At 45.0% G+C, this 24,010-nt stretch overlaps 1 protein-coding gene across 1 annotated transcript in view; it reads right to left on the minus strand.

Moving 5' to 3' along the window:
* Positions 1–22,018, minus strand: part of ST3GAL5 (ST3 beta-galactoside alpha-2,3-sialyltransferase 5) — a 92,728-nt gene extending 70,710 nt beyond the window's left edge. The window contains exon 1 of the mRNA XM_073649126.1: positions 21,879–22,018. Within this exon, the coding sequence (XP_073505227.1) occupies positions 21,879–21,880 (2 nt within the window). The 5' untranslated portion in view covers positions 21,881–22,018. The remainder of the gene's footprint in view (positions 1–21,878) is intronic.
* Between the last annotated feature and the right edge of the window lie 1,992 nt (positions 22,019–24,010).

Here is a 24,010-nt window from a genome sequence, read left to right on the forward strand (position 1 = left end):
TAGATTCTCTCAACCGTGAGATTCGGTCGATTATGCAAATCACAGTCCTATCAAATTCTGAGTGTCAGCGTACTGCGATCCGCTTTTCTCAGATGAGGAGAAGATGGAGAAAAAAAAGTCTCCATGTTCGCCATTCGATCAGTCTGAGGAAATCGGACGGCACTTAGATGTCATCCGAATGCAGCCCGGTGGCTTCCACTGACTCATTGACTTGCATGGCGGAGTGCGATCCAAATATCAGATCAAATTCAGGCATGCAGCGATCTGACATGTGCACGGCCCCATAGACTAATATTGGTCCAATGTATTGTCGGATTGCACTTGGACCAAAAATATGGCCATGTGTACGAGCCCTTACAGTCGAGAACAAGCTTTCACACAAACACTTGTACATCGATTATTGCTCCATAAGGTAGCTCTAAAAAAGGTGCCCCCTTCTGCAATAAAAAAACCCCTTAGTCAGTTTCAATTCTAAAGACCAGGCCCAAGATAAAACAGGTATGTATTGTCATATTCGCAGAGACAACTTATCTTATCTGCTTTGACCACATACAAGTTAAAGTGTGACCAGACACATAGGGCCCCGTCACACTTAGCGACGCTGCAACGATCCCGACAACGATACGACCTGTCAGGGATCGTTGCTGCGTCGCTATGTGGTCGCTGGTGAGCTGTCAAACAGGCAGGCTCACCAACGATCAGGGGAGCAGCGACATCGTGGAAAGAATCTTTCCACGATGTCCTGCTCCTGGTTACCAGCCTGCTGCTGAAGCAGGAGCAGGCTCGTAACCATGGTAAACAGCGGGTTACTAGGGGCACAAGCGCACCTAGTAACCCGCTGTTTATCATGGTTACCACTCTGCTACGGTGAGCGGTTACTGCTCACTTTAGCAGGCTCGTAACCATGATAAACAACGGGTTACTAGGTGCGCGTGTGCCCCTAGTAACCCGATGTTTATCATGGTTACCAGCCTGATCGCTGCTCCCGCTGGTCACACACAGCGATGTGTGCTGACCAGCGGGAGAGCAACGACCAAAAAATGGTCCAGGACACTTTGCAGCGATCAGCGACCAGCGACCTCACAGCAGGGGCCTGATCGTTGCAAAGTGTCACACATAGCGACATCGCTGGTGAGATCGCTGTTGCGTCACCAAAACTGTGACACAGCAGCGATCTCGCTAGCGATCTCGCTATGTGAGACGGGGGCTATACTGTAGATTTACTCCTGCTTCAGGCAGCAAAGAGAAATACACTTGCATTTATGGAGGACAAAGAGTTTGAGGTTAATAGTATATATATATATATATATATATATACAAGAATATAGCACTATTTGTGAAGGAGCAGGAAAAAAAAGTCCTGCATGGCATGTATGTGTCACCGAGGTAGCTAGCCTTGTAAGCCCCAGAATTGAAGGCTCTAGCAATGGTAGGTTGCTGAGGTTTTTCTTGGGACTGGATTTTGGGTCAGGAATTTAGGAGCGACTAAAGGAGTCTGGGCGGGAAAGGTCGCGCCCATACCTCCAGTCTGGGCTCTGCAGGTCCTACAAAAGGCAGCTGAAGTGGCTCAGGTGTGTCTAACATGTGACAGTTGCAGTGTGGTGATGGAACTGGAGAGTAACCAGTAAATGTGAGCACGCTGAGCCTACAACAGGACCTGAATTGCTGTCTGGGTGAGACCCCATTATTGCTTTGCCTTCCTTTAAAGAGCGGTGAAACTTTATGCAATTCAATAGACCTGACACTGTTTTGACACAAGAACCCGTTGCTGGTGTAAACTCTAGCGCCTATCTGAGAGTGTGAACCCCTACATACTATATATACATTATTGACCTCAAACCATGTGTGCTTCGGAAATGGAAGTGTATTTCTCAACTGCAGGCGGTTTATGTGACCATTCCTCTCCCCTCACCCAACGGCTTGTGGTTTTATATATTATTACATCAGATAAAATAATTTGTAATAGTAGGTAATGAACAGTATTACTGAGCTCAGCAGAAGGGATTTTCTGCCAAACCTGGTGAACGCAGAAAGAATTTAAAAAATCCTAGACAGGACGTGCAGGAGTCTGCACATTCCTATGTCATGTGAGTTGAAGAGTTGCACGTGCAGTCCAATCTTTGGACAGCATGGTATAGAGAAGGAGAAGCTGAATGATATTAGAGGGATACTCAAACGAAACATAAATCGTCTTCTGGAAGGTGGGGCGCTTTTAGTATAGGCTTCCGTGACTAGGTGGAGGTTTGGGAAATCCTTGAGTCAGTATGCCGGCCGCCGACTTATTGAGAAGGTTGAATTACGCTCCAGAGATTATTTTCTTTCAACAAGTTGTCCAATTTTTCATTTATTTTGTGATGATTGGATTCACATGACCTACAAGCTAGGAAGGGGTGTTTCTTTTTTGGAAAAGAAAGCGGAAATAGTTGTTATACTGCAAACAGCCTACAAGGATGATGCCAGGAGTAAAACATCCCATAGTTACATAGTTACATAGTTTATAAGGCCGAAAAAAGACAAGCGTCCATCCAGTTCATCCTTGTGCACTGCAGCTATTCCACAGCGTTGATCCAGGGGAAGGCAAAAAAAAAAACATGCGGTATAGGCCAATTTACATCATTGAGGAAAAATTCACTTCCCGACACCAATCAGTCAGATTAAATCCCTGGATTAATTAACTATCACTAAGCATAAGATGTAATTTTATTGTTTTCAAGAAAGGCGTCCAGGCCTCTCTTGAACTCATTAAGTGAGTTGGACATCACCACTTCCTCTCCCATTTTCCTCTTCCTTCCTCTTCCATTTTAAACAAGATGAAATTCCAATTGGTGATCAACCTTGTTCTTCAACATGTGATACTTTTTGGCAGGCCATTTTCAGAGATCACCATCGGACCATTGTTGAACTCATGGAGTTGACTGCTATTCTAAGGGAGTTCCCGTCAATAAATTTTAATGGAGGAATTGAGCATGAAATGAGTTACCGCAAAATTCATGCCTTGCAACAACCGTTTCCAATATTTTTGTCCCCCAAAAGGAAAGAAATCTTCATTCATTGTGAATTAGCCTTCGCGAAATAGGTGAAAGATTGGACAACTCATGGGGAAAAAAAAGTATCATTGGAGCCAAAACTCAACCTTCCCCAACAAGAAAAGACAAGGACAAACAAGCACAGATATTATTATTATTATTATTATTATTTATTATTATAGCGTCATTTCTTCCAAGGCGCTTTACATGTGAAAAGGGGGTATACATAGCAAAAACAATCACAATAATCTTGAACAAAACGTGATGGCGACTGGTACAGGAGGAGCGAGGACCCTGCCCGCGAGGGCTCACAGTCTACAAGGAATGGATGAGGATACAGTAGGTGAGGGTAGGGCTGGTCGTGGAGCGGTGGTTAATGCAGGTTGTAGGCTTGTCGGAAGAGGTGGGTCTTCAGGTTCCTTTTGAAGGTTTCCACAGTAGGCGAGAGTCTGATATGTTGCGGTAGAGAGTTCCAGAGTAGGGGGGACGCACGGGAGAAATCTTGTATGCGATTGTGGGAGGAAGAGATAAGAGGGGAGTAGAGCAGGAGATCTTGTGAGGATCGGAGGTTGCGTGCAGGTAAGTACCGGGAGAACTAGGTCAGAGATATATGGAGGAGACAGGTTGTGAAATGATATGAAAAATGTATGGTAACACCCAGCTTCTTTCTTGGTTTAGCCCACATCTTTTGGGTCCACGAGACCTAGATTCCAGTGCAACCTCTGAACCTTCTTGTAACATAATCCTCCTTGATTTTCCTATTATTATCTATTACAACACACCAGTTTGTGGTTATCTGTAGTGCTCTGTCAGGACAGAAGTGCTCCGAGGTCTTGGAACGGAGAACATTTTCTTCTGTAAACACTTGAAGGATCAGTGTAGAAATCAGCACATCTCAGCAATGTCCTACCCGCCAGCTCCACGCTGCAGGATGTGCACTTTCCACTACTAAGCATTTACCGTTCACACTTCGCTGTCTTCACAAGTGTCACAACTTGCTCTTTTTTTAATGTTTAAAGGGAATCAGTCTGCATGTTTAATCTCCCCTTTACCGTATGTGCGCCCGTGTAAGTCAAAGAACGCGAAAAGCCGAAGGTAGTTTCCAGCACAACCGACAGGATAAAAAATATTTAAGTTTATTGACTCAAGTGAAAAGTCCATTAAAAGTTAAAAACTTCAACATGAGTCCAGTCGGTTGTGCCGGAAACTACCTTTGTTTTTTTTATTTTCTCTGTCAGCTGCGATCACCAGCAGGTACGGCAGCCACTGGTTTCTAATCACAGCAACAGATTCATCTATACTACCAGCGTGAACAGCTCTAACCCTCCCCCTCTCCCCAATTCCTTGAAAGCTAAAAGCATTGATACCTCTCCAGGATCCGACATGGACAAAACCGATATGCAAGAACAATATTTGGGCCCTTTGGAGCCCAAGAGCTGGTCATAATGCACAATTCCACCTTTTATGGAGGTAAAAATGAGTCCTCTTAACTCTTGGGCCCCTGTGCGGCTGCACAGGTTGCACCAATAATATGTCCGCCCCTGTACCGTTCTATTTGCTGTCAATTGCGTTATCCTGGAAAATCCAAATAAAGTGTTAGGTGCTTCACCCCGCCCAGAGCACCTAATGAAAGTCCGCCTCCCCGGGTCATTTGCATCCTTAGCACCTGCTTCCCTGAGGATAGCTGATGTCAGGCGCCAGGCAGGAAATTTTACACCTGTGAGTATACAATGTCGATGCACCTCAGGAGCACAGGATGACCACATAGATATGTGCAGGTGCAAAATTTCCTGGCCAGCACCTGATGTCAGCTATGAATCACCATAAGGAAGCAGGTGCTACGGATATGCCGTAAATGACTTGGGAAGGTGCTCTGGGTGGGATGAAGTGTAGCGCCCCGAGGGTTCGGCCGCTACAGGGGTATTGCACCTCTGCCAGAGGTGTGATATTCCACTTCCAGGTAAGGATGGAGTATGGACCAGGACTCAGTTAGCTGCATACAGCACACACACCCCATTTCCGAGGGACAGCTCAACGGTGCTCCCACTAGACAGAAGTGCAGGCACGACCGACTATGTCCCTGCCTGGAGTGGGGAGGGGGGTGGAACACCCAGTGCTGTAGGGGCAGATAGGTGTTGGTTCCTGAGCGTAGATAGGAGCTCATTGGTTGCTGGTCACCTGGGCTCATGGTCAGAGGGAGGTATAAAAGGTGGGCACCATCTTAGATCAGGGTTCTGTCCAGAGAGGAGAAGACAGGGAGTAGAGGCTCTGTAGGAGCTCTACTCCAGAAGGGCCTAGGGAGAGGCCGAGGAAGAGGTGAAGGGGAGCTGTGGTGCCACCTGAGCCCAGCTCCACAAGAAGGGAGGATAAGAAGGCCAAGGAAAGACGGAGGAGAGACAGAGAAACAGAAGGGCTCAGGAACAAGAAGGTGGAAGGGACCCTAAGAACCCACGAGAATCCAGGGTGAAAGGTCAGGCAGATTAAGGGTACCGGATCCCAAGTTGGTGGAGGAGAAACAACCCTCAGCCAAAAACCGGAGGCTGTGACCATTTATTGGTGCAGCGCCTCATCAAACCTGCTAGGAAGGCACCATAAAGGACAGCGGGGAACAGGGCCCACGTTTACCTGCGCAGGTCCGCGGCGACCGGACAAAAGTGGATCACTGGTGAGGCAGGCCAGAGAAAGGACAAAAGGGGGTCCTGAGCCATACTTCTGAATTGCCTGGGAGTTGACCGAGCCCCGCACCTGGTGGACGCAGCACGGCTCGGGCGGTCACTACTGGTGCCGAAGTGACCCGGAGCACATGAACTGTGAGTAAAGACCCTGGACTGTGACTTGTTGACTGTGTGCTCCTTTGCGCCTCCAGCACTACCGGTACTGGGACTCTCACCACCATCACTCCCACCATCCACTACACTGCCCTGGGGCCGCACTCTTCCCGTGGGGAGTCACACCATCCCAGCTGCACACATCATCAGCTCCAGCGGACTGCCTTGCAGCGGCGGTTCCTAATAACCGCAATCCACGGGTGGCGTAGTCGGACATTATCTAAAGCACGTAGCAGACTACCATTGGTCTGACCACCCTGAGCCGCGGGACCGGGCCGCCACTACTACTCCCAGCATTTCCCTATTGTCCGGTTCCGCGTGCCCCACGGCCCAGGGGGCGAGTCAGTTTTGGCGTAGTCGGCAGGATTTCGTGCCCGCTAACCACGGGTACTGCGCGCCTGAAAAGAGACTGTTTCATTGTACTAAAGATGGCGCCCGCCCTAGAAGAACGAGCGCCATAATGTGCGCGCCAAAAGACCAGAGGAGGCCGCCTCCCATCGTGGGCCGGGTCCCAGAATGGCGCCAAAGAGGAAGCCCGCCCCCAACAACCATGAGCATGGCTGTAGAAATGTCCGTCAACGTGGGGGGTCTGCCCCTGAGAGTGATTGTCAGCAGAATGCCCCAGGACCACCCCCCAGGAAAGAGAAGAAAACTGAGGGGCAGGGGGTGGGCTGGATCAGTCCAGACAGACAGCACCTGGGAATGGACGCCCTCAGCAGCACCAGCCTCCTGGCCCGAAGCCTGCTGCAGGCCGAACCGCTCTGCAGCCTAGCAGAAGTCCTGGCGCAGCTCCCCCGAGAACCGGAGCGTGCGCAAGCTGCGCTGGAGGATCTGGAGAGGAGGATGGTCCAAGCGCAGTGGGGTGCGCTCAACGAGTGGAGAGAAGAACTGGCCTGGCAGGCTGGAATTCACCAGCGACAGGCCTCAACCTCACCCCAGAGTTTGCCTGCCTCTGAGGACGGTGCAGGAGGAGAGAGGACTGGAGGCGACGCCGCGGAGGGAGCCACGAGGACTGAGGCAAGTGAAGGGGACGCCACCACCCCGGGCCCAGTAACCGCAAGCCTGCCCCGGCCCCCCGTTGCGGCATCCGAAGCCCCACTCACCGCACCTGTTGCCGCGCTGCCACTGCTCCCCGCTAGGCCTCAAGCGGCGAGCGCCGCGGCCACGCCCCGCCCGGCGCCACGCCCCTTGACCCCGGGCGCCGTAAAGCAAGAAGCATCATCGGCCCGGTCGCAAGGCCTGGATGACCCGGGCGCCATCACTAAACCTGCGCCCCTGTCCCGGACGGGACTGCCACCTAGCGCAGCCGAGAGACCCCTGGCCTGGTCGCAAGGCCGAGTACCCCTGGGCGCTACAGAAGCACTTAACAGCTCATTTGAATATTGAGAAAATCATTGATTTCCCTGGAAATAATGCAAATAATAATAATAATTTTTATTTTTATAGCGCCAACATATTCGCAGCACTTTACAATTTAAATAACAGCAAATCAGAAAGGTGTCAATGCATTTATCTTTTAATGACCTACCCAAGCGTCTAAGCGGTTAGGAGGGGTTACACTAGTTGGCAGATTCCCTTTAAAGGGTAGCTTCTCCGCCATGTTCACAATAAGGGGTAATTACACAGAGCAGAGGCGTTATATGTTACTCTCTTGATAGCAGATGGCAGCCCCCTGGAAAAGTTACTTCAATGGGACTGAGCAGCAGTGCCAAATAGCCTTACGTATCATATAAAATCATATAAAAGTCATACAAAATAATATGCTGAAGTGCTCTTTTTTGATTCTTCCTCAAAAATAATAATAAAAAAGTGTAATCTATTTTTTGAAAAAAGAGCACTAAAACGCAAATTTTGCTTCAAAAATAGATTTCTGAGACGAAAGCAAAAGCAGCATTTACGGGACAAATTTATATTTTTTTCTAAAGGAAGTCTAAACAGGAAATGCACAAAAATAAAAAATTTCCCTTAATCTTTTACTTTTCTTTGATTCTCAATTTAAACTGAGAAATATGTAAAAAAAAAAAAAAAACCTCTTCTCCATTTGTCTCAAGAGCTCAGCCATGTCCTCCCTCATTCTACTCACTGTCCTATTTCTGGCCGTAAGACAACTGGCTGCAGTAGAAACCTCTCCTCTTCTGCTCTGTATTAAGTAAGACAGAAATATTGCTGTTCCCCAGCCAGAAATTTCTAGACTGATTTGGCCTGAAGCATATTCTGGATTGGGGCAGAATTACCTCAGGTTTTACAAAAGGTTTTACAAAAACAAGGCTACTTTCTTCTAGCAACAGCTCTGCACCCGTTGGTGGATTGTGTTTCGTTCCATTTCATTAACTGGAGTTGAACTGCAATACCATATACAATCTGTGTACAGGTGTGGCACTGTTTTGGGAGAAGATTTCTAATCCTGTAGAACTCTATTAAGCTGACAAGCTATACATGTGGTTAGTAGTATTGGCTACCTTAAGAAATAAATAGCTATAAAGAGAAGAAAAGATGCACTTGCTGCTATATATATGGTCAGGTGGACTCTTGAGAAGACCTCCTGCATGCATTATAAGTTGTTGAATGGTGACTGTGAAGACACTTTAATTTGTGACTAAAAAAAAGCGTTATAGGGCCAAAGTTGATTAAATCTTCATATAAATATCTCCTCACAAATGAGCTGCCCGATAGATGCTGCATGACGAAGAACAGGAAAAGGAAATGAGTTGTCTCACATCACTTTCAGTAACCAACAGTCACAAGCAAGATAATAGAAGAAAAGTTTTCCGAATTAATTCGGAACTTTTACAAACTGCCCGTGTCTGCCGGAAAGAAGTCACTCTCTACTGCGATCACTCTAATGAGGCCAATCTGGATGGCCTGGGGATGTCAGGGTGGGACACCCCTCGAAAACCCAAAAGAATCTGTCAGGATAATCCATCTTCAGGAATTAAAATAACATGACTGGACAGGTCACTGCTTCCAAAAAGATAAGTCCCCAAATCTCCCAAACTACCAAGGATTAATAATGCTGTGAAGAGAAATTAGAATAACGTTGGTCAAACCTGCCAATTTCTGCAGGACAGACCAAGCTTCACGATTGTCCCTCATATACGATGTTGAGGGAGAAATGGATTGAGAAATTCAATCCCAACACCTGATCTTTTTGTTCCATCAGATTACTCTATTTCCATAGGAAACACATGTACGCGCACAATCCATGGGTATGTTGAGGCTGAGAAGAAGACATGTTGGCCAAGCAAAAGTATCGAAGGGTAAGTCATGTACCTTTTAGCCCCAGGATGTGTGCAATCTTTCTAAAAATGGTGACTGAAGATAGAGATCACTACTGATAGAGGTGTCCATACACATTAGAAAAGCTGACGAGCGATGGTTAAACAATTGTTCGGCTTACAGCTATCTATCGTGACTCCCTAATACTCAAGAACGCTCAGCTTGGTCTACCTTCCTGTCTTCTCTATGAGAGGGAGGTGTCTGGCAGCGGCTTATCTCCAAGGTGAACAAAAGTGCCCCAACATCATCTGTCAGGAGAGAATCGGGAAGCTCCCATACACAAGGATGCTCATCTTGGCATTTTTCCGTTGACTTGATTATTCATGCCAGCCTGAAAATAATCATTATAGGGAGCACATCGGCCAATGTACACACAGGATATCCTTCTGATAATGTGATGTTGTATGGGGACAGAACAATCATATTAAGGATAGTTCTTAGTTCCCATCAGCCTGTGTAAACAAGCCAGTAAATCAGCGCCGGTCGACTTGTACATAGCGTCGACCCGTCTAATAAATCTCAGATGGACCATACTGATTTTGATGGGTGTAGCCTCATGGCGTTTTTTTTGCCTTCTTCTGGATCAACATAATAGGATTAGAAGTTGAATTTGATGGCCATGAAACTTTTTACAACTTTTTCAGTACATGATGTCTGGGAAAGAAAAGTCGGCCATTTTGAATTTCAGACCCTGCAAACTCTTTATTTTCAGTGAAGATAAACTTCTCATCATAGATATCTGGCAGTGGCTTAATGCACTCTCCCCACTGATAACTCATGTACACTGGGCCAAACGGAGCAAAAAATTGGTCCACATTGGTGAGAAGAAGGATTGGACACATGACCCATGTTGGAGGCAAGATGGATTGGCTACTGTTATGACTGTGTCAACACACTCACGGGGGTAACGTACAAACACCTGCAAAGAACAGGTCCCTGTTCAGACTAGGAAAGTCCCTAATCTGACCCTGACTTGTCCCTGTCTGACCGTAGAGGTTGGCATCCTAAGTAAACGTAATGGCGCACCCACTCAACGTTGACTGACCCTGAATGTCCTTAATTGCACCCTATGGATAGATTATAACTAAAAAATGAAATACACATGAGTCTGAGGAAAAAGGACAGGCCTATGAACATGTTCACACAGTCACACAGAAAAGACGGAGGAAAAAAGGAAGAAACAAAAAACAATCGGAACACGTGAAAACCTCCCAGACCCTAAACCTAAAAGAATGGGAGGGGTGCTGGGGAGGAAGACTCACAAACAAACTACAGGAAAGGCAACAGAGATTATCCAGGCAAGATAATACATAGGTAAGGAGCTGGAACTCCAAACATCAATCAATCTTGAAGTACAGCCAGCAAAGAAGGCAGGTACAAGGTGAGTATAAATAGCTCCTCCCAAGAAGTGATAGGACAGAACCAAATGGGGAAGTGAGAGACACCTGAATAGAAGCAAACCAAGGAAAGGAAAGCAAAGACAAGAGAACTATCAGAAGTTGGACAGAGAATGAACAGGATGTGGCTCAGCAGAGAGGGAAACCAAACACGCAGCAAGAGGTCACTGTATTGACTCCCAAAAATGAGCCGTGACAGATGTTGTATTTTAAGGGGTTGGCCTGGACTTTAACATTGATGGTTTATCTTTAGGATAGGTCATCAATGTCTGATCGGTAGGAGTGTGACACCCGGTACCCCCGCCGATCAGCCAGTGTTGGCAGCGACTGGAACTGCTCTGCAGCTGAGCAGTACCAGCCACCCATGCCCCATCCTGTTGTTCTCAGGGAAGAGAAGCCATCGCAGATATGTCTGACAGCACCCTTTTTTCCTCTCCTTACTGAGAACATGTGCACACCCAACTAAATTGAGCATTCATGTGTATAAAGGTGACTGGGGGGAATTGCTGTCAGGAGATCAATAAGTGACTAAACTTGCTGCACTTAAACCATTTCCATATAATATTTATTATAGAAGAGAGAAGCAATATCCGTGAGAAATGGGAGAAGAATCAACACCTCTCTGACTCCTGCATCAAACCTTGGCAGCCTTAAAACAAAGGTGCAGCACAAAGACGGACTTGATAATGGAACTAAACAATAATTAAAAGGGGTTTTCCATGTATATTTTATATTGATGTGCTTCCTATAGATAAAAAATAATAAATTAAACTGTTATGCACCTTCCTCCACTCCGGCGACACCTCTCCGCTGCGGCTACAAGTCTTTATTGACAGCCTACAGCGCATGTGACCACTGCAGCCAATCCCAGATGCAGAGGTAGTCGCCATGAGATTGCTGATCTGTTATGGAAAGAGCAGAAGATTGGTGTCACTGGAGGTAGGAAAGGAAGGTGAGCAGGGGCAGACATATCACTGATGCAACTCAAGGGCCCGAGAGGTAAAGGGGCCAAATCCACCTCCACAGCAGCATGCAGCTTCTGCCAAAACTTTGAGACTGTAAATGGCCCATATACTGTTCTGGCATAGGGGCCCTTTTCTGTCTGTGTAATAACAACTCCATTTATTATTTTCATCAAGAGCTTAAAATAATTAAATATGGAAAATCCCTTAAAATTCTGCGCTACGGTGACATTATCTGAGAATTCAGCTACATACAGTTGAAACCAGAAGTTTCCATACACTATATAAAAAGACACATCCGCATGTTTTATTCAATATCTGACATGAAATCAGAATAAACCTTTCCCGTTTTAGGTCAATTAGGATTACCATCATTTTTAATATTTGCCAAATGCCAGAATAATGAGAGAGAGAGAATGTTTTAAGGCATTTTTATTACTTACTGCAAAGTCCAAAGTTTCCATCCATTTCATTAGTATTTGGTACCGTTGCCCTTAAACTGAATGACTTGGGTGAAACGTTTGGGATCTCCTTCCACAAGCTTCTCACAATAGTTGGTCGGAATTTGGGCCGATTCCTCCTGACAAAACTGGTGTAACTGATCCAGGTTTGGAGGTCGCTTTGCTCGCAGCCTTTTCAGCTTTGCAGATAAATATTCAATAGGATTGAGATCAGGGCTTTGCGATGGCCACTCCAAAACATTGACATTGTTATCCTTAAGCCACTTGGTTACCATTTTGGCAGTATACTTTGGGTCATTATCCATTTGGAAGACCCATTTCCGCCCAAGCTTTAACTTCCTGGCTGATGTTTTGAGATGTTGCTTCAGTATTGCCACATAATCTTCTTTTCTCATGATGCCATCTATTTTGTGAAGTGCACCAGTCCCTCCTGCAGCAAGATAACCCAAATATGATGCTGCCACCCCCGTGTTTCACAGTTGGGATGGTGTTCTCAGGCTTCTAAGCTTCTCCATTTTTCCTCCAAACGTAACGATGATCATTATGCCCAAAAAGTTCAATTTTAGTTCATCAGACCACAGGACATGTCTCCAAAAATGAAGGTCTTTGTTCCTGTGTGCATTTGCAAACACTAATCTGGCTTTTTTATGTTACTCTTGGAGTAATGGTTGCTTCCTGGCAGAGTGGCCTTTCAGGCCATGTTAATACAGTACTCATTTCACTGTGGTTATTGACCCAATCGCACCAGCAGCTGCCACGATCATCTTAATAAGGTCTTTTGCTTTTGTCCTTGGGTTGATATGCACATGTCAGACCAAAGCACGTTTATCTCTGTGACACAGAACCTGTCTCCTTTCAGATCTGCTTGTACAGATGAACGAGGCACCTTCAGGTGTCTTTAAATTGTATCCAAGGATGAGCCAGACTTGTGCAAGTCCACAATTCTCTTCCTGATATCTTGGCTGATTTCTTTAGACTTTCCCATGATGCTACACAAAGAAGCAGTGTGTTTCAGGTGTGTATTAAAATACATCCACAGGTGTGTCTCTAATTAAGTTAGATGTTGCCAAAAAAACCAGAAGCTTCCAAACACATGACATCATCGTTTGGACAGTCCAGAATTGTTTAAAGGCATGGTAACCTTAGTGTATGTAAACTTTTGACTTTGCAGTAAGTAAGAAAAATGCCTTAAAACATTCTCTCTCTCTCATTATTTTGGCATTTGGCAAATATTAAAAATTATGCTAATCCTAATTGACCTAAAACGGGAAAGGTTTGTTCTGATGACATGTCAGATATTGAGAAAAACACGCATATGTGTCTTTTTATATAGTGTATGTAAAACTGTAGGTACTTTTTCTGAAACCACTGAGGTCAAAAATGCACAGACTGGATTTTTATTAGTTACGGACTAACCCAAAAAGCGTCAGTCACAGAGATTACTGATAGAAAAGGTCCGTCGTGTACCGTATAATCTGCAGAGTCATTCGCTAACACCAATAAGTTATTTGAGATGTCGGGAATGATTTTCTTGAGTGATAAATGTATAGTTTAGGTGCATTCACTTTCTCATTTGACATGTTGCGGTTAACAGAGAACGCTGACTTACACGCCGCCTTTTCCTCTGTGTTCTCTCGAAATCCCTGCACAAACATAAAAAGTCTAACGCAATATTGTTGTGCAATCAGTTGTGACGAGAATAGACAGCGGCCACACAGGGTCGTAGAAGATCAGGGACCCCAGCGGCCACACAACACACGGGTGCCCAACAGCATACAGATGGCCCATAGTCATCACAGAGGAACACAAGAGGAGCATTGTCAGGATGCAGTCGAAAAAGGTGATTACTAGCTGCACGCAGTGCCAGACAGACTGCAGTCAGCTTAAGGCCATGTGCACACGTTCAGTATTTGGTTAGTATTTTAGATCAGTATTTGTAAGCCAAAACCAGGAGAGGGTGATAAATGCAGAATTGGTGACTTGTTTCTATTATACTTTTCCTCTGATTGTTCCTCACCTGGTTTTGGCTTACAGGAGTGATGTAGAATACTGACCAAATACTGAACGTGTGAATGTGGCCTAATAATCCAACTCCGGCTCTATATGGTCAGGGTGGGCTGTATGGCCCGCTTTAGACCTCTATTAACCCCAGGTTAATTTTCGTTTTTAAGCTTTTTTTTCTCCTTTATCCAAAAGCCTTTTTTTTAACATATCAAGAAAACTGGAAACAAATGGGTTAAACTGCGCTGCCGTCAAAGGATGATAAGCAGACAGGAATCCAGTTCCACGGTTTATTGGTCAACGCGTTTCAAACTTCTTCATCGGAACAAAACCGCGGTCATTTTTTTTTAACATAGACATATCTGTATGAGAAAGAGGGTTTTTTTTTTGCAGGACAAATTTAAGTTTTTAATGACATTTCTCAATCATTTTACCATATAATGTACTGAAAAATAGGGGTAAAAATCCAAATGGGGTGAAAAAGTAAAATCAAAATAAAAAAAAAGACCTGGAAACAATATGATTCTCCAGGTCAGTACGATTATGGCGATACCAAATTGATATTGTATATCAAAAGTTTGTAAGAAAATATATATATTTTTTGAGCCATGCGAGCTTTTGTTTTTTTGGGTGGCGAGCTTGCGTTTTATTTATTGATACCCTTTTGGAACACTTTTTATTACATTTTTTAGTGTGGTGACGGAAAAAAAGACAAATCCGGTGTTTCGATTTTTCCTTTTTCCGGCATTAACTACATGGATATATTGAGCCCGAACTAGCAAATTTTATGTTGGAAAAGGGTTAAATGAGTTTTCCCATGAAAAACGCCAGATAGGTGTCATCTCATATGGCTCCCATGTAATACAGTGAGTAACTACATGTATACACAACACTACGATGGCTACATGACTGGTCTCCAGTAAGGCCCCACAGGAAATCTTGTGAAATATATACAGAACAAGAAGAGGAAACTGGGGGATGGGGTGGCATGTGAAAACTGAGTGTAATTGTTTTTTATATACAATACAGACCAAAAGTTTGGACACACCTTCTCATTTAAAGATTTTTCTGTATTTTCATGACTATGAAAATTGTACATTCACACTGAAGGCATCAAAACTATGAATTAACACATGTGGAATTATATACTCAACCAAAAAGTGTGAAACAACTGAAAATATGTCTTATATTCTAGGTTCTTCAAAGTAGCCACCTTTTGCTTTGATAACTGCTTTGCACACTCTTGGCATTCTCTTGATGAGCTTCAAGAGGTAGTCACCGGAAATGGTCTTCCAACAATCTTGAAGGAGTTCCCAGAGATGCTTAACACTTGTTGGCCCTTTTGCCTTCACTCTGCGGTCCATCTCACCCCAAACCATCTCGATTGGGTTCAGGTCTGGTGACTGTGCCCTTACACAGCCTGGAGGTGAGTTTGGGGTCATTGTCCTGTTGAAATATAAATGATGGTCCAACTAGACACAAACCGGATGGAATAGCATGCCGCTGCAAGATGCTGTGGTAGCCATGCTGGTTCAGTATGCCTTCAATTTTGAATAAATCCCCAACAGTGTCACCAGCAAAGCACCCCACACCATCACACCTCCTCCTCCATGCTTCACGGTGGGAACCAGGCATGTAGAGTCCATCGGTTCACCTTTTCTGCGTCGCACAAAGACACGGTGGTTGGAACCAAAGATCTCAAATTTGGACTCATCAGACCAAAGCACAGATTTCCACTGGTCTAATGTCCATTCCTTGTGTTCTTTAGCCCAAACAAGTCTCTTCTGCTTGTTGCCTGTCCTTAGCAGTGGTTTCCTAGCAGCTATTTTACCATGAAGGACTGCTGCACAAAGTCTCCTCTTAACAGTTGTTGTAGAGATGTGTCTGCTGCTAGAACGCTGTGTGGCATTGACCTGGTCTCTAATCTGAGCTGCTGTTAACCTGCGATTTCTGAGGCTGGTGACTCGGATATACTTATCCTCAGAAGCAGAGGTGACTCTTGGTCTTCCTTTCCTGGGGCGGTCCTCATGTGAGCCAGTTTCTTTGTAGCGCTTGATGGTTTTTGCAACTGCACTTGGGGACACTTTCAAAGTTTTCCCAGTTTTTCGCACTGACTGACCTTCATTTCTTAAAGTAATGATGGCCACTCGTTTTTCTTTACTTAGCTGCTTTTTTCTTGCCATAATACAAATTCTAACAGTCTATTCAGTAGGACTACCAGCTGTGTATCCACCAGACTTCTGCACAACACAAGTGATGGTCCCAACCCCATTTAAAAGGCAAGAAATCCCACTTATTAAACCTGACAGGGCACACCTGTGAAGTGAAGACCATTTCCGGTGACTACCTCTTGAAGCTCAGCAAGAGAATGCCAAGAGTGTGCAAAGCAGTCATCAAAGCAAAAGGTGCCTACTTTGAAGAACCTAGAATATAAGACATAATTTCAGTTGTTTCACACTTTTTTGTTAAGTATATAATTCCACATGTGCTAATTCATAGTTTTGATGCCTTCAGTGTGAATGTACAATTTTCATAGTCATGAAAATACAGAAAAATCTTTAAATGAGAAGGTGTGTCCAAACTTTTGGTCTGTACTGTATATATAAATATAGAGCTCTGGCAAAAATTAAGAGACCACTGCAAAATTTTCAGTTTCTCTGATTTTTCTCTTTATAGGTATATTTTTGAGTAAAATGTACATTGTTGTTTTAATCTATAATCTACTGACAACATGTCTCCGAAATTCAAAGCTAAAAATTTTGTATTAATTTGCAGCAAATGATAAAGCGTCAAAATACTAAAAAAGAAACAGTGCTTTCAAACCTCAAATTACTCATGTTTTAACTCAGGAAGAGTTCAGAAATCAATATTTGGTGGAATAACCATGATTTTTAATCACAGCTTTCATGCATCTTGGCTGCTTTCCACCAGTCTTTCCATGCTTTCCAATAGAAAACTGTTCAGTGGTCTCTTAATTTTTGCCAGAGCTGTATATATATACATATATACACCATATATAGGAAAATGTATCTGCAGACCTCCATTTCTGCAAAAAAAAAGTCTGGCATAGCTGAACATACCCTTAGAGTTTTTGGAACAGAATATGAGAAGAAACTCTACAAATCCTTAGATTTGCGAGTCCTCAGTGGTTGATACCTTTTAATGGCTAACTGAAAAGATGGTAACAAATTGCAAGCTTTCGAGACTACGCAGGTCTCTTCATCAGGCATAGTATACCACAAAATCTGAAGAGTCACATATTTATACACAATAAGACACACAAAAAATGCAATAGGTAAGACAGGTGATGAAAAGCAGAGTTATTATGGAAGAGATAAACAGTTCTGGTTATAAATATTTTAGCAGTTAATAGATAAGGAGTGTGAAGGTTTTATTGTCCTGTGTCCAGTGTTGTGATGGCCTCACAAGTCTGAGGAGCACATTCCTTAGTTGATGTAGAATGACATAAATCCATGCGACACATTCATTCCTGCTCTGAAAGTGTTAAAGGTCGTCATCAGTTTATATTCTGAGATTCTTCTTTCTCTTTGAGATTTGAAGTTACCTTTTAATAACAGTAATTTCATGTCTTTTATGCTGTGATCAGGGGAACAAAAATGCTTGGCTATAGGCAGATCTATTCTTTTTTCTTTTATTGTGTGGTGATGATGATGATTCATCCTTGTTCTAAGTTTTTGCCCTGTCAGATTTTGTGGTATACTATGCCTGATGAAGAGACCTGAGTAGTCTCGAAAGCTTGCAATTTGTTACCATCTTTTCAGTTAGCCATTAAAAGGTATCAACCACTGAGGACTCTCAAATCTAAATATTTTTCTATCTAATGGCTAACACGGTACAAGAATATATATTTTCCCTATATCTACAAATCCTGAATTTCTTCTTAAAAGAAGTTGTCCACTACTTGGAGAACCCCTTCTCAAAACCCACGCTTGGCTCCGATAAAATAAAAAAACATCTGCTCACCTCCCACAGTGTCGGCACTCGCTCTCCCCGGAGCTCCCGTGCTATTGTCACACCAGCGCCCAATCAGCGCTGGCGTCACTGTCCCCACCTCCTGCCGAATTGAACATGAAGAGGAAGTCAGAGATCAGCTGCAGCCCGGACTTCTTCTTCATATTCGATTTGTCCCGAAGGCGGAGACTGTGACGCCAGCGCCGGAGTCACGTGTCACAACAACAGGACGAGAGCCTCGGGACTGCGAGTGCTGACACTGTGAGAACGGCGCCGGCACGGGAGATGAGTATAGGTTTTATTATCTTATCAGGGCCAATCATTTAGTTCAAGAAGGGGTTGTACAAGTAGTGGACCACCCCTTTAAGCCTAGAAGAACCTGACGAGTTTGTCAAGCAGAAGATTCAGGAAACGCTGCATTCTTTTTTTCCGGAGTGTTTTTGAGCAGTCTTATTTGGTCTTTTTTTTTTTTTTCCCACGTTTTTGAATAATGAAGAAACCACTAGTGTTTTTTAAAGCAAAAATGATGGCAAAATGCTCCAAAATAACATCTAATTGTCTTTGAGCGTTCCCACTGATGTGTATTATAAATTACAGAGAGTCTTCAGAGAAGAAAAACGCCAGAAAAATGGAGCTGTGGTTCTTTTGACCATTTGGTGTTTTTAGAAACCTCAAGAGGTTCTAAGATATTCAAAAGTCTGAGCATTTGAACAGGGAGACATTTTTGACATGTTTATTTTCCTAATCGGTTTTTCAGGCAGTTTCCTTAGCAGAATCCATCTGAAAAAGACACTGTCTGCACAAAGCCTAAACTTTCAAAATCCTCCTCAAAAACTTTTGGAGTTTTCACTTAGATTCTCCTTCAATAACTCAGCAAAGAAAGACTTCAGTGTGCAGTGGGCCGGTTTAACAGATTTTCCCTACAGTGTGAGATTGAGACATAAGGAGAAATGTCACCCACAACGCTGACACTAACACCCGGCACATTTGTCGCTGCTCATGGGAATATACCCCAAGAACCCAGTCTTTGATTGCACATTTTCTGCTCACCTCTGGTTCTTCTGTACATACGTAGAAGATATTCAGCCGCCATGTGAAACTTTTACATGATCATCTCATAAACTCGTGACGACTGAGTTAAGCCGAAACCACAGCAGAATGTTTGCAGATGAAATAGCTTCTGTAAACTTCACCCGAAGAACTCATTATCTGACTTGTACTAGAGGCGATGCATTGTTTACTATCCATCCTATATCTCTATTATATGTTGCATACCAGGAATCTAATATTTGCACAAAATGCAACAACAATACACCAAAAAAAATGGCCGAATTGCACCAAATCTTTAGTTCACTTCAACTCCGCTGCTCCACATTTATCCAATGTCGCACCTCGCTGATAAAACTGGCACAAGAAACATCAGCCGAAACTAAGCATGGTAGCACAGTTAGATAAAAACCTAGCACCAATCTGTCAAATGTTGCATGTTAATGTAGAATTTTGCAGGACATTTTATACAAGAAATGGTTGCAGCATGAATATATTTGATCCGCGTCTTTCCTTCGACTGCTCTGTCCTGTCTAGAACATGCAATTTTTTGTAGAAATGCAATCAGAAATAAATCATACTTCGTGCCGAAAAGTGAACATGCTCCTTTTCAACAAATTTTTACGTTTTGTCAGAGGTACTGAAAACTGGTGTTACACAAAGAGGAAAACTAATAAATCTGGCCTAGGCTCTTACAGCAAAAAAATTAATTTTAACAAAATAATGTTGACGGAAACGCAATGAGAAATGTCCTCCATTGTAGTGTACATTACTGCTACATTGTAATATAATAGTTAGACGCAGGGTCGGATCTGAAATGCAACAGGCACCACTGGCGTCAGAAGGATCCCATTAACGTATTAGTATTATTAGAAGTTAGTCTGATTGATTTTACTACTCTTCTCATCATATATGATAAATAATCTGAATAGGGACTCACTGATATACTATGTAAAGCCACTAAGCCAATATATAAAGAAAAAAAAAACAACTTCTGCACCTGCAAAAAATTTACCATCCAAACTCAGCGTCGCCGCTGCAAAGTCCGTCCAAACTCAGCGTTGCCACTAAGGCCGTCGAAATTTAGCATCGTTCCTGCTAAATCTTTCTAAACTTAGTATCGCCTCTGCTAAGTCTGTCCAAACTCAGCAACGCCAGTAAATCTATCCAAACTCAGCATCACCTCTGCCAAATCCATCCAAATTCAGCGAACAAACTGCCAAGTCCATCCAAACTCAGCATCGCTGTTGCTAAGTCCATCCAAACTCAGTATCACCGGTAAGTCCGTCCAAACTCACTATCACCGGTAAGTCCGTCCAAACTCAGTATCACCGGTAAGTCCGTCCAAACTCAGTATCACCGGTAAGTCCGTCCAAACTCAGTATCACCGGTAAGTCCGTCCAAACTCAGTGTCACCGGTAAGTCCGTCCAAACTCAGTGTCACCGGTAAGTCCGTCCAAACTCAGTATCACCAGTAAGTTCGTCCAAACTCAGTATCACCGGTAAGTACGTCCAAACTCAGTATCACCGGTAAGTCCGTCCAAACTCAGTATCACCGGTAAGTCCGTCCAAACTCAGTATCACCGGTAAGTCCGTCCAAACTCAGTGTCACCGGTAAGTCCGTCCAAACTCAGTATCACCAGTAAGTTCGTCCAAACTCAGTATCACCGGTAAGTACGTCCAAACTCAGTATCACCAGTAAGTTCGTCCAAACTCAGTGTCACCGGTAAGTCCGTCCAAACTCAGTGTCACCGGTAAGTCCGTCCAAACTCAGTATCACCAGTAAGTTCGTCCAAACTCAGTATCACCGGTAAGTACGTCCAAACTCAGTATCACCGGTAAGTTCGTCCAAACTCAGCATCACCGGTAAATCCATCCAAACTCAGCCTCACCAGTAAGTCCATCCAAACTCAGCGTCGTCGCCGGTAAGTCCGTCCCAACACAGTGTCGCCAGTAAATCCATCCAAACTCAGTATCATCGGTAAGTCCATCCAAAATCAGTATCACCTGTAAGTCCGTCCAGTCTCACCGTCGCCGGTAAGTCTGTCCAAACTCAGTATCACCAGTAAGTCCGTCCAAACTCAGTATCACCAGTAAGTCCGTCCAAACTCAGTATCACCAGTAAGTCCAATCAAACTCAGTATCACCAGTAAGGCCGTCCAAACTCAGTATCACCTGTAAGTCTGTCCAAACACAGTGTTGCCAGTAAGTCTGTTCAAACTCAGTATCACCTGTAAGTCTGTCCAAACACAGCGTTGCCGGTAAGTCTGTCCAAGCTCAGTATCACCTGTAAGCCCGTCCAAACTCAGCGACGCAGGTAAGTCCATCCAAACTCAGCATCACGACTGCTAGGTCAGTCCAAACTCAGTATCACCGGTAAGTCCGTCCAAACTCAGTATCACTGATAAGTCCGTCCAAACTCAGCGTCGCCGGTAAGACCGTCCAAACTCAGTGTCGCCGGTAAGTCCGTCCAAACTCAGTGTCACCTGTCAGTCCAAACTCATTATCACCGGTAAATCCATCCAAACTCAGCATCACCGGTAAGTCCATTCAAACTCATTATCACCAATAAGTCTGTCCAAACTCAGTATCACTGGTAAATCCATCCAAACTCGGCGTCGCCAGTAAGTCCGTCCAAACTCAGCGTCACAACTGCTAGGTCTGTCAAAACTGATAAAAGCTTCTCTTTTGCTTCCAAAAAACTCTACGTCGCTGTATCCCACCAGACTCAGCTCTGCTGTATCCGAATGTGAAGGATAAACACGCTGTTCTCAGCACACGGCCTTTTCTTTTTATAGTCACATCCTACCCATACCAAGGAGCATGGGAATGTAGAGACCACTCCAGCCCCCAAATCTATGCAGAACTAAAACTTTTCCAAGAGCAGAAGAGACAGCAGGAAACTCACATGGATGAGGGGAGTCTGTGCTTCTGCTAGGACTTCACCTCCCGGTATGAGGGGGAGATGGGAAAATGCTGGAGGTCACACAGGAAGCGAAGCATGGAGGAGTCACCTCCCAGAAAACACAGCAGCAGCATGGAGGGAGGAGATGAGAGGAGGGAGCAGTGTGTTGGGGCAGTCAGCATCACAGGACAAAGTTCTGGAGGGAGAGGATCAAACAATGGAGGCCAGAAGGAAGGAGAAGGACTCCCTACTGGAGTGAGGGTCTCATGTGCATGGAGCAGGGGAAAAAACTTAGCAGATTTTAGGTTGTATATAATATTACAAAAGATTTCCCACAGGAATGTGTAGGTAATTATAAGGCTCCGCAACCATCAACCATAACATTAATAGCTGCCTAAAATCTAATAATGAGGTTGTATCTACAGAGGAGTATCCAAACATGGATTTCTGTAAACCTAATTCAGATAATGGCACAATGGCAGAATTGATTTTTTACAGAAAGTGCATCAATCCTGAAATTACTCAGATATTGGGGCGATCACAGAAACAGCAAAAGTTTTGTGGCCAAAAAGTCAACTGTGTCGCAGAAAAGGAGTTAAAAAAAGTCGTACAATAACGACCAAAGATTTGAGAACAATCAGGTGTGAAGCGACCAGGAAGCCATTATCCTCCAGTGCTGCCATATTCCAGAGCTGCAGCCTCCCTGGAGGCTCAGAACTACAAGGTGCTCAGTGCTCAGAGACACGGCCAAGGTGAGGAGGCTGAGCCCGACCACCACTGAACAAGACACAGAACTACAAGGTGCTCAGAGACACGGCCGAGGTGAGGAGGCCGAACCCGACCACCACTGAGCAAGACACAGAAGTACAAGGTGTTCAGTGCTCAGAGACACGGCCGAGGTGAGGAGGCTGAACCCGACCACCACTGAGCAAGACACAGAAGTACAAGGTGTTCAGTGCTCAGAGACACGGCCGAGGTGAGGAGGCTGAACCCGACCACCACTGAGCAAGACACAGAAGTACAAGGTGCTCAGTGCTCAGAGACACAGCCGAGGTGAGGAGGCCGAGCCCGACCACCACTGAACAGGACACAGAACTACAAGGTGCTCAGTGCTCAGAGACACAGCCGAGGTGAGGAGGCCGAGCCCGACCACCACTGAACAGGACACAGAACTACAAGGTGCTCAGTGCTCAGAGACATGGCCAAGGTGAGGAGGCTGAGCCCGACCACCACTGAACAAGACACAGAACTACAAGGTGCTCAGAGACACGGCCGAGGTGAGGAGGCCGAACCCGACCACCACTGAGCAAGACACAGAAGTACAAGGTGTTCAGTGCTCAGAGACACGGCCGAGGTGAGGAGGCTGAACCCGACCACCACTGAGCAAGACACAGAAGTACAAGCTGCTCAGTGCTCAGAGACACAGCCGAGGTGAGGAGGCCGAGCCCGACCACCACTGAACAGGACACAGAACTACAAGGTGCTCAGTGCTCAGAGACACAGCCGAGGTGAGGAGGCCGAGCCCGACCACCACTGAACAGGACACAGAACTACAAGGTGCTCAGTGCTCAGAGACATGGCCAAGGTGAGGAGGCTGTACTCGACCACCACTGAACAAGACACAGAAGTACAAGGTGTTCAGTGCTCAGAGACACGGCCGAGGTGAGGAGGCTGAATCCGACCACTACTGACCAAGACACAGAACTACAAGGTGCTCAGAGACACGGCCAAGGTGAGGAGGCTGAGCCCGACCACCACTGAACAAGACACAGAACTACAAGGTGCTCAGAGACACGGCCGAGGTGAGGAGGCCGAACCCGACCACCACTGAGCAAGACACAGAAGTACAAGGTGTTCAGTGCTCAGAGACACGGCCGAGGTGAGGAGGCTGAACCCGACCACCACTGAGCAAGACACAGAAGTACAAGGTGCTCAGTGCTCAGAGACACAGCCGAGGTGAGGAGGCCGAGCCCGACCACCACTGAACAGGACACAGAACTACAAGGTGCTCAGTGCTCAGAGACACAGCCGAGGTGAGGAGGCCGAGCCCGACCACCACTGAACAGGACACAGAACTACAAGGTGCTCAGTGCTCAGAGACATGGCCAAGGTGAGGAGGCTGAGCCCGACCACCA

Source organism: Phyllobates terribilis, unplaced genomic scaffold (genome assembly GCF_046119375.1).
Source record: "Phyllobates terribilis strain yellow unplaced genomic scaffold, ASM4611937v1 Scaffold_1__5_contigs__length_1240528914, whole genome shotgun sequence".
NCBI lineage: Eukaryota > Metazoa > Chordata > Amphibia > Anura > Dendrobatidae > Phyllobates > Phyllobates terribilis.